The 24,124-nt window shown below is 48.8% G+C and overlaps 1 protein-coding gene across 1 annotated transcript in view; it reads left to right on the forward strand.

The window, feature by feature from the left end:
• TTC5 (tetratricopeptide repeat domain 5) overlaps window positions 1–24,124 on the forward strand; it is a 32,236-nt gene that overhangs the window by 5,901 nt on the left and 2,211 nt on the right. The window contains exons 3-8 of the mRNA XM_075341348.1: window positions 4,056–4,267; window positions 4,374–4,524; window positions 6,095–6,186; window positions 9,392–9,448; window positions 16,468–16,614; window positions 17,026–17,213. Coding sequence (XP_075197463.1) covers window positions 4,056–4,267; window positions 4,374–4,524; window positions 6,095–6,186; window positions 9,392–9,448; window positions 16,468–16,614; window positions 17,026–17,213 — 847 coding nt within the window. The remainder of the gene's footprint in view (window positions 1–4,055; window positions 4,268–4,373; window positions 4,525–6,094; window positions 6,187–9,391; window positions 9,449–16,467; window positions 16,615–17,025; window positions 17,214–24,124) is intronic.

The following is a 24,124-nucleotide window of genomic DNA, read 5'->3' on the forward strand; positions in this document are numbered from 1 at the left end:
AACAACTTTTATGACGTAGCAGCGATGTTGCTAGTGATGTCGCTGTGTGTGACATCCAGCAACGACCTGGCCCCTGCTGTGAGGTCGCTGGTTGTTGCTGAATGTCCTGGGCCATTTTTCAGTTGTTGCTCTCCCGCTGTGAAGCACACATCGCTGTGTGTGACAGCGACAGAGCAACAACTAAATGTGCAGGCAGCAGGAGCCGGCTTCTGCGGACGCTGGTAACCACGGTAAACATCGGGTAACCAAGAAGCCCTTTCCTTGGTTACCCGATATTTACCTTCGTTACCAGCATCCCCGCTCTCACGCTGTCAGTGCCGGCTCCCTGCTCTCTGCACACGTAGCCACAGTACACATTGGGTAATTAACCCGATGTGTACTGTGGCTAGGAGTGCAGGGAACAGGGAGCCGGCACTGACAGTGTGAGAGCGGGGATGCTGGTAACGAAGGTAAATATCGGGTAACCAAGGAAAGGGCTTCTTGGTTACCCGATGTTTACCGTGGTTACCAGCGTCCGCAGAAGCCGGCTCCTGCTGCCTGCACATTTAGTTGTTGCTCTGTCGCTGTCACACACAGCGATGTGTGCTTCACAGCGGGAGAGCAACAACTAAAAAATGGTCCAGCACATTCCGCAACAACCAGCGACCTCACAGCAGGGGCCAGGTTGTTGCTGGATGTCACACACAGCAACATCGCTAGCAACATCGCTGTTACGTCACAAAAGTTGTTCCTTAGCAGCGATGTTGCTAGTGATGTTGCTTAGTGTGACGTGGCCTTTAGTGTGACATCTCACCAGCGACCTCCTAGCAACTTACCAGCGATCCCTATCAGGTTGTATCGTTGTTGGGATCACTGGTAAGTTTAGTGTGACTGGGCCTTTATCTACCTAAACATAAACAAAACCCATTAACCCCCCTGAATAGCCTTAATTGCTGAAGCCTCACAGATAAGGCAGATGATAACATTGGGAAGGCAAACCACAAAGCTCAGCAACACAGTCCTGGAAACCTTCTAAAGCAACAGTCAATGCAAACATGTGTCGCTGTCCCTTTAAGGTTTTAAATGTAACTGACAGACCAGAGCCAGCAAGTCTTAAGGCCCTGTCACACACAGAGATAAATCTGCGGCAGATCTGTGGTTGCAGTGAAATTGTGGACAATCAGTGCCAGGTTTGTGCTGTGTACAAATGGAACAATATGTCCATGATTTCACTGCAACCACAGATCTGCCAAAGATTTATCTCTGTGTGTGACGGGGCCTTTACTGTGTATATAGTCGGCCTAAGCAGAACAGACATGTGTTTTGGTACCAAAACAAAGTGTTGCGTGCACGCAGTCCTGGGCCCAGCCTACCGTACCCAGGTACTATGATGTCCAGCTGCCATAAACAGAGACTTGAAGGTCCTCTCACAGTGACCAGTATAGCCAGCAACTGAAGAATGGCGGTCTCCGGCACAGGATGCTGCTCACACGCGTCACAGTCCTCCTCACTAAACTCTAACATGAGTGTTCTCACAATTTACTTAAGTGTTTCAGCGGCGGCTCCTTTCTGTTACTCACACCTCTCACTTTCCCTTCAGCTCACACACAGCACCTCCTCAGGTCTCCCAAGTCCACAGCCGAAGTCAGCTGAGCTGTTGCTATAGTAACCAAACAGTCAAAGGCAGATGCAAAACAGCAGCCTCTTGTGGCTGGTCAGTAACAATACATACAATGAATAGTAAATAAGCATTTTGCATTCACAGTGAATAAAGGTCATTTAATACACTCTTACCCTATCACATATACTCTCCTCCAGTGGTGGCGCGATTCCAGCGTTATCTGTGCTCACATGAAGTTGTGATGTCACTCTTGACCCGCTCCCAATCACCGCCGGCTTCTCTCTCCCCATTTTTGGATGTATGAGTAATCAACAGGAAGTGAGTACTGCGGCTGGGCACTCACCTCCTGTTGACCATCCAGCTTATCAGCGCACACTTTAGAAGTCTGCATTCTGTATGGCAAGTTGTTGAATTAGTATCTATGACATATGTGTGGCGTCCCTGTGGTTAGGCACTACAGGGGAATACAGCACCTTAACAGCAAGGTGCAGTGCTCTTTGGTCACAGGTGAAAGAGAGAAGAAATGCAGAGTCTTATATTAGATTGAGTAACATTGACTCAGCAGTCCCTACCTTCATATTCCTGGGACTGTTTATATAGTAGGTCCATAGGGGGGTGGAGCCTAGCTGAGCGTCAGACGTGACGTGGTTGCCAGGATGACTGGGTGACAGTCAGTCAGTAAGGAGTGACAAGAAGAGATGAGAGTAAATTGATGACTGAAAGAAGGGCTAGAAATAACATAGGCCCGACGTCCTGAGCGAGGGTACCCCAAAAGAAAAGAAAGACACTGGAAAAGGGGTAACCCAGACGGAAAGGGGACGCTTTAGGTCTGGCGAGAGCCGGCTGAAGAGTTCAGGTCGACACCGGTATAACGGGACCAAGGAGGTTTGTCAGGTTTATCCCCAAAACCATTGACTGTTAACCTGGGATCCTAAATAAGAGGAGTCCCGGTACCCATCAAGAGTCTCACTACTAACCCCAAGCCGAGTTCACGACGCTGTTGCGGGATAGATAAAGAAATCGTGCAGCATCAGACCCCTGGGAAAACCAGTGACAAGACTAACGAGTGGGTTAAAGAGGGAGTCACAGAGCCCTCAGAGCAGAGACCGAGAAAGAAACAAAGAAAGGTTACCTCAGAGAAAAAACTCTGTCATCAAATCTCCGACGAACCTTGTGACCATTGGCCTTCTGGTAACCGAACTGTTGCTGCTGTGAACTGTGCAAAATAAACCAGATTCTAGTAAAAAGGACTTGTTTAAGCTGATGTGGACTCGGTGTGTCATCTCTCCGCCGTTCTACAGGACCCTTCAGAGAAGAAGGCAGCCATCACCGCTCGGTCACCTGCCACCCTGAGATAAGAAATATCCACCTGTGGGGAGGGAGCTGAGAGATCTTAAGCTGCCGTCACCATCGCCTCAGAGATCGGCCGTGGGCAGCGCTGGTATATCCCGCTTACCAGACACCACAGGTGGCGTCACGTATATCCCCAAAATCATCCCTGAACCCCATTCCACAGCCGCAGAGTGAGCGCCCAGGGCACGAAACCGGGACCGACCACCTGTGATAACGCCATCGAGAGTAAAGTATCCGTAGTCCCGGCGCCAGAGTACCCCTACCGAAAACCCTAATGGTCGACTCATATGCATCTTGAAAGGCACGGTCAATGCAGAGCATTATATAGAGGTTGTAAAACACCTGCTTCCATGCAGACATCTATTTCAGAAAAGAAATTGCGTATTTCAATAAGACTATTCTAAACCACATACTGTATCCATCAAAACAGCATGGATTCTCAGAGGAAGCGTTCAGGTGAGGAACTGGCCACCTGCAGCCCAGACCTTTCACCAATGGAAAACATTTGGCAAGTTATGAATCACGAATTCCGGAAAAGACGACCCAGGACTGTTGAGCAGTTAGAATCCTATATCGGACAAGAATGGGGCAACACTACTCTCCCAAACTCCAGCAATTGGTCTCTTCACTTTCCAGATGTTTACAGAGGGGATGTTACACAATGGTAGACCTGACCCAGTCCTAGCTTTTTTGGATGTGTTGCTGCCATCAATTTCTAAATTAGTTAATTTTTCAAATGAAGTGAAAAAATGTCCAACGTTCACTTTCTGATTTATGTCCTATGTTCTGTTGTGAATGAAATATGGCTATAACAGATTTCCACATTATTGCCTTCTTGTTTTCTTTTACATTTTACTTGGTGTCCCAACTTTTGAGGAATTGAGGTTGTAGAGCAAATGAAAATCTTCTGCTTGATGAGCTTTCTCTTCCATTTAGAAGACTGACACATATAATTAATTGGGCTCCTCTTTTAGTTTGTATTAGTTATGCAATAGATCCATTTTTGACATTATTTCCATATGTTCATAAAAACCTGAACAGACAGACTCAAGTGAATATAGATTGGAGTGGACTGGGCATCACTATTTGTCTTATTTCATAGATGCCTGGAAGAACAAAGCTTTCTATTTAATGCTGAAAGGAAAGGCTCTGAATGTGAATCCCAGCTATTGCCTAGAAGCAGAAGATGTGCTTTCTAAGGCAGTAAAATTAGACCCAGACCTTGTAGAAGCTTGGAATCAGCTCGGAGAAGTATACTGGAAGAAAATGGATGTGACCGCTGCAAAGACTTGCTTTTTGGGTGCCCTGAATCATGTAAGCATTGATAACACATGGAGAAATATGTCGCCTGTATTGTATTGACCTTGTCACCAGTCCTGTAGATGTACACCCTATCTTAATTTCATGTTTCATATTGAAGTGTAAGAACAAAGTTTCGTTGCGAAACCTCTCAATGGTGATGAGGCAGCAGCGCTTGCAGGACGCTGATGAAAATTCTCGAAATATTATGGATAGTGTAAAGCAAGCCAAGCGAGCCGTTCAGATGGACACAAGAGACGGCACCTCCTGGTGTAAGTACTGTACATTCAGTCTTTTCATATGTGCCTCTGAAGGGTTGTCCACCAATATTTTCTTTTCTTAAATAGTCCCAGTGTGTTAGGCTAAGTTCACACTTCCGTTGTTTTGCATCAGTCACAATCCGTAGCCTTGAGGAATTACGGTATCCTGAAAAATATTTTGCAGGAATCCTGTTTTTCCCCATAGACTTCTTCTATTAGTAACAGATTGCGACTGATGATGCTGCGTTGCATCCGCTGCGTCGCGGTCAGTCGTTTAACTGACCGGGCGGGAGCAACGCAGCCTGTAACGTTTTTTGAGCAGCGCGATCCGTAGTATTTTGCTGCGCATGCTCTCTCTGGCTCCCTGCCCCCGTAACCAGGATAAACATCGGGTAACCAAGCAATGCGCTTTGGTTAGTTACCCGATATTTACAGTGGTTACGGGTGCAGGGAGCCCGCGCTAAGCGGTGTATGCTGGTAACCAAGATAAATATCGGGTAACCAAGCAAAAAGTGGTTTGCTTATACCCGATATTTACCCTGGATACAGTGTGCAAGGAGGCCGATACTTCACCACTCGGCTCCGCCCCCTTCCGCATGTGTGTGTGTGTGTGTGTGTGTGTGTGTGTGTGTGTGTGTGTGTGTGTGTGTGTGTGTGTATATATACACACACACACAGACACACACTTGTCCCCAGCCCTGCAGTCCCCGCGGCACTGAAGTCCTCAGCTCCACGGCCCCGCTCGGCTCCGCCCCTCGCGCTCCTGCACTCCGCATGTACACACGCATGTAGACACACACACTCACCTGTCCCCAGCCATGTAGACCGCGGCACTGACGTCCTTATCTCCGCCCCCCGAACTCCGCCCCCAGCACACAACAGAGTCCGACAATAAAATTCTTTTCTTTGTCATTCGTTGTACAAGGCATCAGTCACATGCGTCAAGCAACGCATGTGACTGATGCAAAACAACGGAAATGTGAACTTAGCCTTAGTCAAGTTTCTGTTTCCCTCATGTCACTGCACAGGTCCCCCCTGTAGTCTCCTGGTTTCTATATATTGGCTAAAATCGTCACATTAACCTAGGAGTAAAACAGAATGTACAGAACCTAAATTTTAATTTGACCACCACATGGGCTAAGAGATTGTGGACAGCCCCTTTTTAGGAGGAAGAAAAAAGTGTTGCCTCTGGGTTGTCATGTTTATGGTCTGGGGCACACACTATAGTAACTCATGTTGCTGCCGTGGCCTGAGGGTATAATATTTTCTTCTTCTGGATTATCATTTTTTTGGCCCAACCATTTATTTTTCGTTGCCTATCTGTGGTACAGACACATTGCGTACTTGCAGTCACCTGGTGTGCAGTAGCACCTCTTTGAGGTAGCGTATAGTGATGGATGCACTGTACTGCTCTCTATCATTGATAAATGTGCTATATGACTCTCTCCCTGTGCCTGGACAAGTGGCACAACGTCAGGTGGGAGTGACTCCATTTGTTTCTGACTGTATACTTAGACCGACATGTTTTGGTTGTGTGTTCTTCATTATGCACTGTGTGTTTTACATTTCATTGCTTTTGCAGATATCCTTGGCAATGCCTATCTGTCTCTGTTCTTCTGTACTGGACAAAATCCCAAAATTTCCCAGCAGGCTCTAAATGCCTATGTCCAAGCGGTGAGTTTTTCAAATTCTATCAAACCAACCTGTTCTGTGATGGGCGGCAGGGACATCACACACAGCTCTGCATACTCTGACTCCTTCTCCTGGCTCCCCAAAATCTTGCAGCCAGGATCTGATTCAAGCTGTATGTGGTTTTGGCAGTTGAGTGACTGTTTTCCCCTTTAAGTTAGGGAAAGACAGGATGGGAGGGGGTGATGTTACTTTTTACCTCAGGCAGCAGCAATGCTAGACTTAGCCCTTCATGAGACTTCTGCACACTGAAGTGGACAGACACAGAAAAACTACTTTCCTTTGCTACCTGACACAACTCGTGATGCCTCAACTACTTAACCAGATTCTCCTCTCCTGCGCACTTCATCTAAAGAAAATGACAGATGCGTGGCAGAAGCCAAATCCCTGCTCCGATAAATGTTTGGCTTCATCTACTGCAGCACGAAACGTTGTCATTGTGGGTTTCGTGCCTACGGGCGGACAACATCTTCCCAGAAGAGAAAGTCCAATGTTGGAAACGTGACATGGTCTATTACCAGTTACTAGCCCTCATTAAGGTGGAAAATAAGGAGTTGGAATCTACAGTGGCAAGTCATGTACTGGTGTCTGACCATTTAGGTGATTGAGTGCTTTTCTCAGTGGATTTCTAATTTTACTCGTCTTTGACAGAATCTCCTCCATCCTCTTCTCGCTTCCTCTGTTGGCTTATTGCCAGTTTAGGAGTAAAGTGACCTAATTGCTGGTCATGTGGTAGATTTTAATACCTTTTTGATCAGTATGACTATTTTTGTCTTTTTATGTTAAAGGGAACCTGTCAGGTGCAATGTGCACCCAGAACCACGAGCAGTTCTGGGTGCATATTGCTAATCCCTGCCTAACCGTCCCTGCATAGATAAAGAGATCTTTAGAAAAAGTATTTCTAAAGATTCTTTATAATATGCTAATGAGGCCAGGGACTAGTTCTAAGGGTGTTGCTTCCCTTGCTAGTCGGCCCTATTAGCATGGTAGTACACCCCTGAGGGTTTGCTATCATGCTAATGAATGCTCCGCTGCCACCGCACCCGACGCTGGATTTTGGCTCAGTGCCCATGACCCCAAAGTTTCGATCATGTGCACTATGAAGTCAGGAGTACGCGTCCCAGCTTCAAACTGGAGTAGTGCGCATGACCGAAAGTCTGGGGTCATGCGCACTGAGCCCAAAATGCAGCAACTGGCGGCGATGGCAGCAGAGAGGTGAGTGAGATCATCCTGTGACGCCGCACATTCATTAGCGTGTTAGTACACTCACAGGGGCGCAATAACACGCTAATGGGGCCGACTAGCAAGGGAAGCAACGCCCTTGGGACTAGTCCCCGCGCTCATTAGCATACAATAAAAGATCTTTAGATATACTTTTTCTAAAGATGTTTTTATCTATGCTAGTGTATACAGGGATAGTTAGGCAGGGATTACTAATATGCACCCAGAACTGCTTGTGGTTCAGGGTGTATATTGCACCTTACAGGTTCCCTTAAAGGCTTATTATTCTTCCTCCCTACCTTACATATTTTTTATAACCGCAAATACTCATGTAAATATTGGGGCATTCATTGTCCATCTAAATTGGGTTATTTAAAAATACTAAATTGGAGTATATTCACACCTGAATGTTTCTTACTTCTAAGTAAATTCTATGCACTTTATTATGTTACATATTCACGCTGGAATTTTTTGTACTAAACTGTATGTGCCTTAAGGCTATGTGTCATGTTTCATTGTTTTGCTGCATTTTTTTTCTCAGCAAAACCTGCTCTCTAGCCAGTAAAAAAAAAAAGCTGCTTCAAAAAAAGCAGGTTTTGCTGTTTTTTTAAGCTAAGTTTTTGTTGTGTCAGTTGTCTATAATACATGTTAGTTTAATTCTGCCCAAAAGCAGCAAAAAACACAGTTGAAATTTGTACCTTCATTGCTTTAAGTGTTGAAAAAAGCAGCAAAAACGCTGAATAAATTGCCATGCTGCTTCTTTAAAAAATGCAGCAATTTGCCGTTTCAGTCAGGGGGGGGAAAAAGCAAATGTTTTTGCTGGTACTGTAAAAAGCAGCTTTTAATCTGCATGAAACTCATGAAAAAAGAATGCAAAAAAATGCAGCTAAAAAACACCACTTGTGAACATATTTTAACTATGCATTTTTTTGGTCTCCAGAAGTACTGGTGTCAGTCTTTACATATGTTTGTGCGCGCACAAAAAACTCTGTTTCTCACTTTTTTTGTTTGTTTGTTTTTTGGAGAGTCTTAATATGGGTTTAGAAGTACACTGGTGCATTTTATTTGTAATACCCATTCATGATAAATTCAATATTTACCTGTTGACTTTATGGTTTCTAATTATTTTACTTGTATTGGATAAATGACATTTTAGCTTCAATACCAAGAGAAATCCTTTCATCCTATCTGATGTTTAAAGCGCACCAGTCACCAGGATTTTCCTATATAACCAAAAGCCAGTGCTATACTGGCACTATCAGGGTGATTCTACACATACCTTTAGTTGTCATCTCGGATGTTTAGGTTTTGAAACACAAGCAAGTAAAGTTTGTAAAATCAGCAGCCTGTTGAGTGAAAGCAGCTGATAGCTGGGGGTGTTCATAGTTATCCACTCCCCTGTTACTTATGCTAATTCTATTATACAATCATTTTACTTTGTGACTAAAAGGACCTGTGCTAATGTCATACCCTTGTGACCAGAAGGGGCGGGGCCTCAGCCAACATAGCTTGTACCAGGAAGTAACATTTTTCTATTGGCTGAGGCCCCGCCCCTTCTGGTCACATGGGTATTACATTAGCACAGGTCCTTTTAGTCACAAAGTAAAACGATTGTATAATAGAATTAGCATATGTAACAGCTGGGGGTATTCAGTTATCCCCTCCCCCTATCAGCTGATCGGCAGCTGCTATCACTCAACAAGCTGCTCATTTTACAAACTTTACTTTCTTGGATTTCAAAACCTATGCATTCTAGCTGACAACTAAACGTATGTATAGAATCCTCATGATAGTGCCAGTATAACACTGGCTTTCGGTTATATAGGGAAATCCTGCTGATTGGTACGCTTTAAAGCAAAATCTACTCTAAAGAAATGAAGTGTTATAATGAGAAAATGTAATGAAAGCGCATTAAGTATTCAGAGTTCATGATTTTAATAGCTATTCACTAAAACCTCTTATATCATAGGAGAGGGTGGACAAGACTGCCTCCAGTAATCCAGATTTACACCTCAATCGAGCAACTGTAAGTGCCTCAGTGATAAGATTGAGTACCCAGGAAGGTAAACCGTTTTCTTGTATCTGCTGTCTTTTGCTCATTTTGCATAGGAAATTGTTGAATTCATGTGTTCAGCTGAAAGAAACATCATTGACTGTATAGCAGTCACACAGTGCATAATGGCCTCTGGGAGGATTGATTGCAAGGCTGATTTCTTCTATTGTTTCCATTGAATTAAACTAGTAGGAAATAACTGATATTTTTAACTTTGATAGTATTGTCATTAGTTTATAATCACTTTTGTTACAGTAATTATAGAAGTGTTTTCCAGTATACATCTCCTGCTGATTCTTTTATTATAATGCTTATTACATCTGGACCTCTCAGGGTATAAGCTAAATGGTTGTAGATCTGAAGAAACTGGCACGCTTTGCCTCCAATGCTCCCTCAACTCAGTATGAGCAGCCTGTCTACAATTCTCTTGACTGTTCCTGGAACCATACATGAAGGCTGCCAGTAGTGAAACCTAATGACATAGTTTCATATTTTTTAAGCTTGAAGGTAGACTTAAAGGGAATCTGTCAGCACGTTTTTGTTATGTAAGATAAAACCAGGATGCTGTAAGGGTTAAGACAAAGTTCAGGCATACCTGCCTTGTTACAGATCATGGCTTGTTTATTTGCTATGTTTGTTTTAGTAGCCAGACCCTTATCATTGGTGTGGCTTGCTGGCTTGTGCCAGGTTGTGTGGCATGCTCTTGCTGTGATTGTGCATTGACTGTGCAGTGTCAATCTCTATTGAGAGCCTGGTGTGGACAGGACACCTCTCCCAGCTTAGAGAACTCAATTCTTAGATAATGTCAGAATAGCTGCACCCAGTAATCGAAGTTTTACATGGTTAATTTCAGAATCTCTGCCTATGGCATACTGCTCTCAGATGAAGAAGCAAAAACCTGCTGCGAGATTCCCTTTTAAGTCCATCTAGTTCAACCTATAGCCTATCATGTTGATCCAGAGGAAGGCAAAACTCAATGGGGCAGACCATAAGCTCCATAATAGGTGATAAATTCCTTCCTGGCTCCACATAGGGTAATTAGACTAGTTCACTGGATATGGCACAATCACAGAATTTAGTGTCCATAACCTGTAATATTTATATTTCTTCATCGTTCCTTATGGGAGACCCAGACCATGGGTGTATAGCTTCTGCCTCCGGAGGACACACAAAGTACTACACTAAAAGTGTAGCTCCTCCCTCCGAGCATATACACTCCCCGGATGACAAATCCAACCAGTTCAATGCTTTGTGTTCAGGAGGTCACACACACACACATGCATCCTCTGATTTTTGATTTCAAAGATTTGGAAGAAAAGCGGGTCCAATCTGGACTCCCGGCTTGTCCCTTCTCACCCCACTGTGTCGGCGGTGCTGTTAAGGTTGATTTTACAAGGCTGGAGCCTTCACATGCCGCGCTCCTTCACCATCCCCTGAGGCTCTGGCTTGAAGTGGGAGCCATCACGGTTCTCACTGCTTTGCAGGAGACCGGTCTCCATCCGCAGCCCTGTTCAGGATCCTGTCGGACGGAGCGCTCACCTCCCAGGGACCTGGCACCTGCGTCTCACAAGCTAAGTACTGAGACGTTATTACCACAGACAGTGGTCTTTCCAGGGGTCCCTTGTACTTTATATTTTGGGGAGAGTGTGTTTTATGACTGTGTTAACATTTCCGGCCGGTTCTCCAGTTTTCACTGGAGAACCGCGCCGATGGTGCCTGCACGCTGGCCGCATGTTTAAATCTAGGCCCCGGCTTCGCCTGAGGCCTACTTTCGGTTTCACTCCCCCTGCATGTCAGTCATGCAGAGGGACAGTGTGGCTCCGCCCAGCGGCTGTTCAGCACAGGGGAGGACACTCCTCACTGAGGAAAGATTCCCTCCCCTGTATACCTCATTTGCCCTCCGGATCCAGCTCTCAGAGTAGGCCCCGCCTCCTCTCCTCGCTCCGGCGCCATTTTCTCGGCGTTCTCAATGTCTGCATAACACATTGTGACAAATGGGGGCCTTGGGCTGGGGGATCTGGAGGGCACAGAGATGTCCCTATGTTAAATGGTCTGGCAAGCCACAACCTCCGGTTGTGCAGCTGCTTATATACTCTGTTTATATACTCTGCTGGGGGTCATTCTGGACAGGAGCCCCCACTTCTGCAGCATGTCTCACATCAGAGCAAGGCTGCAAGGCTGTTCTTATTATGCACTGCATGTAGATCTGTCTGTACCGAGCACATAACCACATTGTGATGCTTGCGCTAACATAGTGGTCCCTCAGCCTGGAAGCTCATCAGTGGTCCCTCCAGCTGCTCCGGCTCCGGTGGCTGATCCCCCGGTTTGGGCAGAATCCCTCTCTCCAGGGGACAGCTGTCCCGGACACTGCTGAGCATGCATCAGCCCCCTTCTCAGGGCGCTTCTGCTGCTACGGCTCGCTCAGCAAAGCTCACAGAGGATTCTTCATCTGGTCTCAGTCCCCGTCCTCCTAAAATGGAGTCGCAGGGTCCCCTTTCCTTTCTCGTCCCGCAGCTCTGATTCACGAGCCGACTCGCAGGACGAGGAGGATGCCTTTACTAGGGGCTCGGACGGATCTTTCAGAAGGTGACGCAGATGCTAATGATTTGATTGCGTCCATTATATTTGTACTGGACCTCAATCCGCCTGTATCAGGGGTGCATTCCCCTCTGGCAGAAAGGCATCAGTATACCTTAAGAGAACAAGGAGTGTGTTACTTAACCACTCCAGTTTTCAGGCCACTGTGACCAAGCCCAGAGCCTATCCTGACAGACGCGTCCCAAAGCGTGGTTCTGATGACTGTTTCCCCCTTCCACCAGTGGTGGTCAAGGAGTGGGCTCATTCACCAAGGGTGGACCCTCCGGTGTCTAGACTTTCAGCCCGGACAGTTGTATCAGTGGCTGACGGCACCTCTCTAAGGATCCCACTGTCCGCCAGGTTGTCCTTCTGGCCAAATCTATATATGAGGCGGCGGGGGCCTCGTGCTCCCCATCTTTTGCAAGTGCGGGCTCTCAAAGCCATCTCTGGAGGAGATGCATTCCCTCACCAGGGACTTTATGCCCGAAATGGTTGCCTTAACTTCCAGGCTTTAGTCTTTTCATCCTATGCCATGTCTGCCATGCTGGAGACCGTCACCGCACTGCGGTGGCCTCGGCTACTTCCCTCGCTATCCGCAGGCTCCTGTGGCTTCGAGAGTGGAAGGCAGATGCTTCTTAAGAAGTTCCTTGCTGGGCTCCCTTTTGCTGGGACCAGTCTATTCGATGAACATCTGGATGAAATTATTAAGGAAGTTTTTTGGCAGGAAGAGTACTTCCATGCCACAAACCCAGGAAACCTGTCCAGGGCAGGAACCAGTCGAGGTTTCGTTCCTTTCGTTCCTCTAACTGGTCGTCCTCTAAGCCCTCGGCCTCGTCCACTAACTCAGCCAAGGTCCGTAATCCAACTGGCGCATGAAGCCGCGTCCTCAGAAGTCCGCAGGAGCTGCTGCCACCAAGGCAGCCTCCTCTTGATTATCTGGCCGCTCCAGTAACGTCCTTGGTCGGTGGCAGGCTCTCCCTCTTGGGCGACGTGTGGTTTCAACACGTCTTCGATCAGTGGGTGTGGGTTACCATCTCCCACGGCTACAGAATAGAATTCTATCCAGCCCGCCAAACAGATTTTTTCTGTCAACTCCCCCCTGCCCCAAGGCCGCCGCCTTCTCACAGGCCGTGGCATTCTTGCAGGCCAATGGAGTAATTGTACCAGTTCCCGACTGGGAACGGTTCAGAGATTTCTACTCAAATCTCTTCCTAGTCCCCGAAAAGGACGGTGCTTTCCGACCTGGATCTCAAGCTTCTCAAGAAGCATGTCAGGTGCGGCATTTTTGCATGGAATCTCTGCGATCAGTCAATGACCCAAGGAGATTTCTTAGCAGCCATCGACATCAGAGATGTCTTTCTGCTTGTGCCAATCGCAGTTTCACACCAGCGTTGGCTACGTTTTGTAATTGGAGAGGAACATTTCCAATTCGTGGCTCTCCCCTTCGGGTTAGCCACGGCCCCTCGTGTACTCACAAGGTCATGGCAGCAGTGGTTGCGGTTCTGCACCTCCAGGGGTTGGTAGTGATTCCTTACCTGGACGACCTTCTAGTCAAGGCTTCATCCAGTGCAGACTCTCAGCGGAGTGTCTCGCTCACTCTCAGCGGCGTGTCTCGCTCACTCTCGCCACGCTTGCAAGTCCACTCTGACCCCGACCTAGGACCTTACGTACCTAGGGATGCAATTCGAGACTCTGCTGGCACTTGTGAAGCTGCCCTTAGTCAAACAGCCCCTTCATCTGGCGGTTCGCTCTCTGCTGAGGCTCCGCCGTCATTCCATCAGGCACCTCATGCAGGTGCTGGGTCAGATGGTGGCGTCAATGGAAGCGGTTCCCTTTGCCAGTTCCATCTGCGTCCCCTGCAGCTGGACATTCTCCGCTGTTGGGACAAGCGGACCTCTTCCTTGCACAGGCTGGTGGCTCTGTCGCCACAGACCAGGAGCTCTCTTTAGTGGTGGCTTCGGCCCCTCTCTCTGTCCCAGGGACGCTCCTTTCTGGCCCCGTCCTGGGTGATTCTCACCACGGATGCCAGTCTATCCGGCTGGGGAGCAGTGTTTCTCCACCACCGAGCACAGGGCACTTGGACTCCGTCCGAATCAGCCCTCTTGATCGAGGTGCTGGAAATCAGGGCTGTACTCCTAGCTCTCGTAGTTTTTCACCACCTGTTGGCGGGCAGGCACATTCGTGTCCAGTCAGACAACGCGACAGCAGTTGCCTACCTCAATCACCAAGGCGGGACTCACAGCCGCCTAGCAATGTCGGAAGTTCAACGTATCCTTCAGTGGACGGAGGACTCCAAGTCCACCATATCCGCAGTCCACATCCCAGGCTTAGAAAACTGGGAGGCAGACAGCGGCGAGTGGGCCCTGCATCCGGCAGTGTTCCGGTCAATCTGCTGCAAGTGGGGCACTCCGGAAGTGGATCTAATGGCATCCCGGCACAACAACAAGGTCCCGGTTTACGTGGCTCGCTCCCACGATCCTCAGGCCTTGGCAGCGGACGCGCTGGTTCAAGATTGGTCCCAGTTCCGTCTGGCCTACGTGTTTCCCCCTCTAGCTCTCTTGCCCAGAGTCCTGCGCAAGATCAGAATGGAGGGCCGTCGGGTCATAATCATTGCTCCAGACTGGCCCAGGCGAGCTTGGTTCCCAGACCTGCTCCGTCTGTCCGTAGAGGTGCCGTGGCATCTCCCGGACCGCCCAGACCCTCACAGGGTCCGTTTTCCGCCAGAATTCTGCGGCTCTCAGATTGACGGCGTGGCTCTTGAGCCCTGGATCCTTACGGCTTCAGGCATTCCTTCCGAGGTCATCTTCACTATGACTCAGGCTCGGAAGTCTTCCTCGGCCAGGATTTACCACAGGACTTGGAGAATTTTCCTGTCCTGGTGTCGTTCTTCCGGCCATGCTCATTGGCCGTTTTCCTTGCCGACCATCCTGTCCTTTCTACAGTCCGGTCTGCAGCTAGGACTGTCCCTCAATTTCCTCAAGGGACAGGTCTCGGCTCTGTCAGCGTTGTTCCAGCGGCGTTTCGCCCGGCTGGCCATAGATGCGCACCTTTATACAGGGCGCATCTCACATCATTCCGCCTTACCGGCGGCCTCTGGATCCCTGAGACCTTAATCTGGTCCTCACGGCCTTACAGAAAACCCCCTTTGAGCCTCTTAGGGAGGTTTCGTTGTTTCGTCTTTCACAGAAAGTGGTCTTTCTGGTGGCCATAATTTCTCTCAGGAGAGTCTCTGATTTGACTGTGCTCTCTTCGGAGTCACCCTTTTTGGTCTTTCACCAAGACAAGGTGGTTCTCCGTCCGACTCCGGGCCTTCTCCCTAAGGTGGTGTCTCCTTTCCACCTTAACCAGGACATTTCATTGTCTTCCCTTTGTTCGGCCCCTGTGCATCGCTTTGAGAAAGCGTTGCATGCTTTAGATTTGGTGCGGACTCTCCGGATCTATGTGTCACGCACCGCTGTTCTTAGGCGGTGCACCCCTTTTTTTGTGCTGACCACAGGTCAGCGCAAGGGTCTCTCGGCTTCTAAACCGACCCTAGCTCGTTGGATTAGGTCGGCCATATCCGATGCCTACCAATGTTCTCAGGTGCCTCCCCCGCCGGGGATTAAGGCGCACTCGACCAGAGCTGTCGGTGCCTCTTGGGCTACGGCTCAGCAGGTCTGTCAGGCTGCCACTTGGTCTAGTCTGCACAACCTTTCGAAGCACTACCAGGTGCATGCTCATGCTTCGGCAGATGCGAGCTTGGGCAGACGCATCCTTCGGACGGCTGTCGCCCATTTGTGAAGTTAGGTTTTGCCTACTTCTCAGTTTCTGTTTATTTCCCACCCATGGACTGCTTTGAGACGTCCCATGGTCTGGGTCTCCCATAAGGAACGATGAAGAAAAAGAGAATTTTGTTTACTTACCGTAAATTCTTTTTCTTATAGTTCCGACATGGGAGACCCAGCACCCTCCCTGTTGCCTGTTGGCAGCTTTCTTGTTCCGTGTGTTTTCACCGGCTGTTGTTGTAGACAGAGGTTCCGGTTATTCCGGGTTTTGCTCTATCTCTACTTATGGGTGGATGTCCTCCTTCAGCTTTTGCACTAAACTGGTTGGATTTGTCATCCGGGGAGTGTATATGCTCGGAGGGAGGAGCTACACTTTTAGTGTAGTACTTTGTGTGTCCTCCGGAGGCAGAAGCTATACACCCATGGTCTGGGTCTCCCATGTCGGAACTATAAGAAAAAGAATTTACGGTAAGTAAACAAAATTCTCTTTTTTTTCAAGAAAGACAGCCAGGCTCTTCTTGCATCTTAGTAATGAATAAACCATTACAACATCATGTGGCAAAGAGTTTCATAGTTTCGCTTCTCTTACATTAAAGGTTCTATATAGCATGCTTCACAAGACCTTTTGTAATGGCGTTCTCTTCCACTCAGTTGTCCAAGTATGAAGAGAACTATCAAGTAGCGCTGGATGGATTTTCTCGAGCTGCTGCTCTGGAACCGTCTTGGACTGAACCTTTGATGAGGGAAGAACAGTTGCTTGATTACCTGAGCAAGTTGAGTGGTCTTATCAACAACAAGGTATAAACCCACCAGACACCAGCAGAGCTCTAGGTCTCTGTCATATGTTTATTGGTGTAAGCGAGAGAAGTTAAGTGGGGGGTGACTGGTAGAGAATAAGGGATATGGTGAAGAATATTTGTCATCAGGGGGTAATATCTACAAACACCAGTTGTATGGGAGAGTGTAACTGGGAAATATTCGTTCGTTGGTGAGTTGATATGTTTGAAATGAAGGGGGGGGTAAGTTGGTTGTATCCTTACTGTGCCTTAAGCACTAGGTGCCTGAAGCAGTAGGTGGCTCAGTATAGAGGGCTTTTAAGTCACCATGTAGCCCACACCTTGAATTCAGATAAGCAGTTGTCACAATTTAATTGTCTCACAGCACCAACGTGCTTTATTTATTTGTTTCTTCTTAAATCCTCCCTTACAGGGAAAAATCCGTGGTAAAAGACTACAGAACATGCTGAGTAGATTGAATCCGGGGCTTTTGGGTCACTATGGAAGTTCTGGTGGACTACAGCTAAAGGCCTTAAGTGCTTTGCAGTCAGGAAAAAACGCTGGCTGTGTGGTGCTGGGGAGGGCCGTATTCAGCCTAGTTCCCGAGGAGCGAGTGCCATTGTGAGTAGTAGCCTGTCCCCTTATGCAAACTGATCCAGAGTCAGATGAGCTGGAGAGCAGCCATGAATGATCGTTATAGAAGGACATTCAGTTTACCCCCACTATTAAGGACACTTATCTTCTTTAATTTTTTTTTTTTTTAAATTATTGTATACAATTGATATGAATGGGCTATTCCAAGTCTACTTATACTATAATTTACAAGACATTTTTTAAGTAAATATTTTACATTATTTCACAAGCTTGTGACCTTCTGCTTCTTCTAGAGGCAGCATCTGTTATAAGTGGAAGGGCTGAAGCAATGACCTTTTTGTATAATGCTCTCTTGGGTCGTTGCAGGTTTTCAAACATAGTACTCCTGCATTAGAATAGCTGCCTTATGTCTTGTCTTTACTGTATATATAATATTACCAAGTGTACATCTGAGAACTAAGGCTGTGTGCACCTCTGTGTCAGATGCATGCAGTGCTGTTCTCTCATGTAAATGATGTACAACTTGATGGAACTCGGTGATCCCTATTGCAAATGATTGCTGTTTGTTGAGCAATATCTGACATTTTATCATGGTTTTCAGTTTAAAAGGAGAACTATGATGCACATATGAAAGGAGTCTGAGCAAAATGTTTACTGGCCTACCTGGTAAATCGCTTTAATGGTTTCACCTACTTTAACAGATATATATAATTCTACTCTCCAATCACACTGGTGCCAATTCTCTACACTTGTTGATGCCTTGAGACCAACAGCAACGTCTGCAGGGGGCGCCACATGATCTTTTACAATTTACCAGAGGCAGCTCATCAGCGTCAGCCTTCATGTTTCGTCTGGTGGCTCGGATGCAATGGGAAGTCTGCAACCATACATCAGCTGCCAATTACTTGCAGTGGTCATGTGATGCCTCTTTTTGGCTATTGATCAGCTCTGAGTCCAATTATAGGACACAGTAGAATGTCAGAGGACCGGGACCAGTCAGTGAGATGAGCATAGGATTTATTTTTTACCCCATTCACTGAGAAGTCATTTAGCTGCAATCCCCAAACTGTGCACAGTTATTTAGGTTTTGGAGGAAAACTGCCATTGTCCTTGACTATCCTTTTTATTGAGCAGTTTTTAGTTTCCATCTCCATTGCTATGAGGCCAGGCAAGGACATAAAGCAGAGAAAAAGGAGCCAGCACGATCTGAAATTGGCATGCACCATATAAAAAGTGAAAATTCACAGATTTATTCCAACTGTACTATAATATAAAAAAAAAAGAGATTTTTAGCAAATAATTGATCAATTCCCTGAGCCACCCCTGCCAACGTCACGGCAAATCTCAATAAGGGGGTCCTAACCTATATTATGTATTTCTTTATCGTTCCTTTGGGAGACCCAGACCATGGGTGTTTAGCTTCTGCCTCCGGAGGACACACAAAGTATTACACTTAAAAGTGTAGCTCCTCCCTCTGAGCTTATACACCCCCTGGTAGCCAGTCCTAGCCAGTTTATCGCTTTGTGTCAGGAGGCATACATCCACACATGCATTCTCATCTGATTTGTTTGACTTTTGGAAAGAGTTTGAAGAAAAGCGGGTCCATGTCTGGACTCCCGGCATGTCCCTTCTCACCCCACTGTGTCGGTGGTGTTGTTAAGGTTGATTTACAAGGCTGCAGCCTTACATGCCGCGCTCCTTCACCATCCCTTCTGGGCTCTGGCTTGAAGTGGGAGCCAGCACGGTCTCCATGCCTGGCAGGAGTCCGGTCTCCATCCACAGCCCCTTGAGGATTCTGTTGGACCGGAGCACTCATCCCCAGGGACATGGCCCTGCGTCTCAGCAGCTAAGTACCTGAGACGTTTATGTTGGGGGTCCCGGTTCTTTATTGTAAGGGGAGAGTATGCTGTATGTGATTGTTTTAACTTTTCCGGCGGGTTCTCTAGCTTTTGCCTGAGAACCGCGCCGATGCTGCCTGCTTGTCGGCCTCGCCGCTTAAATTTAGGCCCTGGCTTCGCCGGAGGCCTAGTTTCATTTTCCTGCCCTCGCATGTCACTCATGCAGAGGCACAGGTTCGGCTCCTCCCGGCGGCCGTTCTACACAGGGGAGGGACATTCCCCACTGCTGGGGCGTCCCTCCTTCCCTGCAGGTCTCTATAGCCCTCCAGTTCCCGCTCTTTTATAGGAACGCCCTCTTCTCAGGCAGAGTTCACTCTGCTCTGGGACATCCTGCATTCTGCATCTCTGCTGAGGTGCTGCGACTGGGGGACCGGGCTTCGGGATCTGGAGGGCACACAACACCGCACTCAGCGGTCTGGTAAGCCACAGCCGGTCTCCGGTTGTGGACCTCTGTATATTCTCCCTGGGGTTCATTCTCTGCAAAGCCCCCACTCCAGCAGCATGTCTCACACAAGGAGCAAGGCTCCAAAGCCTTATTCTGCATGCACTGCATGTAAGCTCCTGCTGCCTGAGCCGAGCATTTATCCACACTGTGATGTCTGCTCTAACTTGGCGGTGTCACAGCCTGGAGTCTCACCCCGAGTGGTCTCTCAGGCTGCTGCTGCACCTGTGATTGAACCCCCGGCCTGGGTAGAGTCCTTTTCTAGGTCCATATCCCAGTCATTTGCTGAGTCCATGGGGCTTTTGTCCAGGACTTTGATGAATATGCATCAGCCCCCCTCGCAGGGTGCCTCTAATACTCTTGACAGAGGACTCCTATCCTCTGACCTCCGTCCATCGGAGCTCACGGAGGATTCATCATCTGATCCCAGACCCCGTCCTTCTAAGAGAAGTTGCAGGGTTTCCTCCCCCTCCCCATCCCACGGCTCTGTCTCAAGAGCTGACTCTCTAGATGAGGAGGATGCCCTCACTGGGGGCTCGGAGGCTATGTATCCCATCGATTTCTCTAAGGGTGACTCAGATCTTAGTGATTTGATTGCTTCTATTAATTCTGTGCTGGATCTCAATCTGCCAGTATCAGAGGAGCAACCCTCTCTGGCAGAAAAGCACCAGTTTACCTCGCCTAAGAGAGTGAAGAGTGTGTTCTTTAACCACTCCAGTTTTCAGACCGCTGTGACCAAACCCAGGGCCTGCCCTGACAAACGCTTTCCAAAGCGTGGTTCTGATGACCGGTTTCCATTTCCACCTGAGGTGGTCAAGGAGTGGTCTCACTCCCCAAAGGTAGACCCTCCGGTGTCTAGGCTATCAGCCCGGACCGTTGTGTCGGTGGCTGACTGCACCTCACTTAAGGATTCCACTGACCGTCAGATTGACCTTCTGGCCAAATCTGTGTATGAAGTTGCGGGGGCCGCGTTTCCCCCGACTTTTGCAGCAGTGTGGGCTCTCAAAGCCATCTCTGCTTCTCTAGAGGAGATGCATTCCCTCGCCAGGGAATCTATGCCTGAGATGGTTACCTTAACTGCTCAGGCTTCAGCTTTTTCATCCTATGCCATGTCTGCCATGCTAGAGGCTGCTCACCGCACTGCGGTGGCTTCAGCTAATTCTCTTGTTATCCGCAGGATTTTGTGGCTTTGAGAGTGGAAGGCAGATGCTTCTTCCAAGAAGTTTCTTGCTGGGCTCCCTTTTGCTGGTTCACGGCTGTTTGGTGAACAGCTGGATGAAATCATTAAAGAAGCTACTGGCGGGAAGAGTACTTCCATGCCACAAACCAAGACCAGGAAACCCGCCTCGTCCGCTAACTCAGCCAAGGATCAGAAATCCAACTGGCGCCCAAAAGCGCGTCCGCAGAAGACCGCAGGAGGTTCTGCCACTAAGGCAGCTTCCTGATGACTCTCTGCCTGCTCCAGCCACGTCCTTAGTCGGTGGCAGGCTCTCCCACTTTGGCGACGTTTGGTTAAAGCAAGTCTCCGATCAGTGGGTGAGAGACATCATATCTCACGGCTACAGGATAGAATTCTCTTCCAGCCCTCCAAACAGATTTTTTCTCTCAACTCCCCCCTGCTCCAAGGCCGCCGCCTTCTCGCAGGCCGTGGCGTCCTTGCAGGCAAACGGAGTGATTGTCCCAGTTCCCGCTCAGGAACGGTTCAGAGGTTTTTACTCAAATCTCTTCCTAGTTCCGAAAAAGGACGGTACCTTCCGGCCCATCCTGGATCTCAAGCTTCTCAACAAGCATGTCCGGGTGCGGCATTTTCGCATGGAGTCTCTGCGATCAGTCATTGCCTCTATGACCCAAGGGGAGTTCCTGGCGTCCATCGACATCAGAGATGCCTTTCTACATGTGCCAATCGCAGTGTCACATCAGCGTTGGTTACGTTTTGCGATAGGACAGGATCATTTCCAATTCGTGGCTCTCCCCTTCGGGTTAGCCACGGCCCCTCGGGTATTCACCAAGGTCATGGCGGCAGTGATTGCGGTCCTGCACCTCCCAGGGGTTAGCAGTGCTTCCTTATCTGGATGACCTTCTGGTCAAGGGTACATCCAGCGCAGACTGTCAGCGGAGTGTTTCGCTCACTCTCGCCACCCTAGCCCAATTCGGGTGGATTGTCAATCTTCCCAAATCCACTCTGACTCCGACCCAGAGTCTCACGTACCTAGGGATGCAGTTCGAGACTTTGCCGGCACTTGTGAAGTTGCCCTTAGACACCTCCATGGAGGTGGTTCCCTTTGCCCAGTTCCATCTGCGTCCTCTGCAGCTGGACATTCTCCGCTGTTGGGACAAGCGGCCTTCCTCCTTACAGAGGTTAGTGGCTCTGTCGCCACGTACCAGGAGCTCTCTTCAGTGGTGGCTTCGACCCCTCTCCCTGTCCCAAGGGCGCTCCTTTCTGACTCCGTCCTGGGTGATTCTCACCACGGATGCCAGCCTATCCGGCTGGGGAGCGGTACATCTCCACCACAGAGCACAGGGCACTTGGACTCCGTCCGAGTCAGCCCTTTCATTCAATGTGCTGGAAACCAGAGCTGTGCTTCTAGCTCTCCTAGCCTTTCACCACCTGTTGGCGGGCAGGCACATTCGTGTCCAGTCAGACAACGCGACAGCGGTTGCCTACATCAATCACCAAGGCGGGACACGCAGCCGCCTGGCAATGTTGGAGGTCCAACGCATTCTTCAATGGGCGGAGGACTCCAAGTCCACCATATCCGCAGTCCACATCCCTGGCGTAGAAAACTGGGAGGCAGATTATCTCAGCCGTCAATCCGTGGACGGTGGCGAGTGGTCCCTGCACCCGGCAGTGTTTCAGTCAATCTGCCGCAAGTGGGGCACTCCGGACGTGGACCTAATGGCATCCCGTCACAACAACAAGGTTCCGGTTTACGTGGCTCGCTCCCACGATCCTCAGGCCTTCGCCGCGGACGCTCTGGTTCAAGACTGGTCCCAGTTTCATCTGTTCTACGTGTTTCCCCCTCTAGCTCTCTTGCCCAGAGTCCTGCGCAAGATCAGAATGGAGGGCCGTCGAGTCATCCTCATTGCACCGGACTGGCCCAGGCGAGCTTGGTATCCGGACCTGCTCCAACTGTCCGTGGAGATGCCGTGGCATCTTCCGGACCGTCCAGACCTGCTCTCGCAAGGTCCGTTTTTCTGCCCAAATTCTGCGGCACTCAAATTGACGGCGTGGCTCTTGAGTCCTGGATTTTGACGGCTTCTGGTATTCCTCCTGAAGTCATCTCCACTATGACTCGAGCCCGTAAGTCTTCCTCCGTCAAGATCTATCACAGGACTTGGAAAATTTTCCTGTCCTGGTGTCGCTCTTCCGGCCATTCTCCTTGGCCATTCTCGTTGCCGACCCTTCTGTCTTTTTTACAGTCCGGTCTGCAGCTAGGACTGTCCCTCAACTCTCTCAAGGGACAAGTCTCAGCTGTATCAGTGCTGTTCCAGCGGCGTCTCGCCCGGCTGGCTCAGGTCCGCACCTTCATGCAAGGTGCGTCTCGCATCATTCCGCCTTATCGGCGGCCCTTGGATCCCTGGGACCTTAACTTGGTCCTCACGGTATTGCAGAAACCCCCTTTCGAGCCCCTTAGGGAGGTTTCTTTGTATCGTCTTTCTCAAAAGGTGGCCTTTCTAGTTGCCATAACTTCTCTCAGGAGAGTCTCTGATTTGGCTGCGCTCTCCTCGGAGTCACCTTTTTTGGTTTTTCACCAAGACAAGGTAGTTCTCCGTCCGACCCCGGACTTTCTTCCTAAGGTGGTCTCTCCCTTCCACCTTAACCAGGATATTTCCTTGCTTTCCTTCTGTCCGGCCCCTGTTCATCGCTTTGAGAAAGCGCTGCATACTTTAGATCTGGTGCGTGCTCTCCGAATCTATGTGTCTCGCACCGCTGCGCTTAGGCGGTGCACCTCTCTTTTTGTGCTAACCACAGGGCGGCGCAAGGGTCTCTCTGCTTCTAAGCTTACCTTGGCCCGTTGGATTAGATCGACCATTTCGGACGCCTACCAGAGTACTCAGGTGCCTCCCTCGCCGGGGATCAAAGCACACTCGACCAGAGCTGTCGGTGCCTCTTGGGCTTTTAGGCACCAGGCTACGGCTCAACAAGTCTGTCAGGCTGCCACTTGGACTAGCCTGCATACCTTTTCGAAGCACTACCAAGTGCATGCTCATGCTTCGGCAGATGCGAGCTTGGGCACACGCATCCTTCAGGCGGCTGTCGCCCACTTGTGAAGTTAGGCTCCGCCTACTTAGTTTTTTCTGTTTATTCCCACCCAGGGACAGCTTTGGAACGTCCCATGGTCTGGGTCTCCCAAAGGAACGATAAAGAAAAAGAGAATTTTGTTACTTACCGTAAATTCTTTTTCTTATAGTTCTGTATTGGGAGACCCAGCACCCTCCCTGTTGCCTGTTGGCAATTTTCTTGTTCCGTGTGTTATCACCGGCTGTTGTCGTGGACAGAGTCTCCGGTTGTTCCGGTTCTTACTCGGTTCTACTTGTGGGTGGCTATTCTCCTTCAACTTTTGCACTAAACTGGCTAGGACTGGCTACCAGGGGGT

The sequence above is a fragment of the Anomaloglossus baeobatrachus genome, chromosome 1, assembly GCF_048569485.1.
Source record: "Anomaloglossus baeobatrachus isolate aAnoBae1 chromosome 1, aAnoBae1.hap1, whole genome shotgun sequence".
In the NCBI taxonomy this organism is placed as follows: domain Eukaryota; kingdom Metazoa; phylum Chordata; class Amphibia; order Anura; family Aromobatidae; genus Anomaloglossus; species Anomaloglossus baeobatrachus.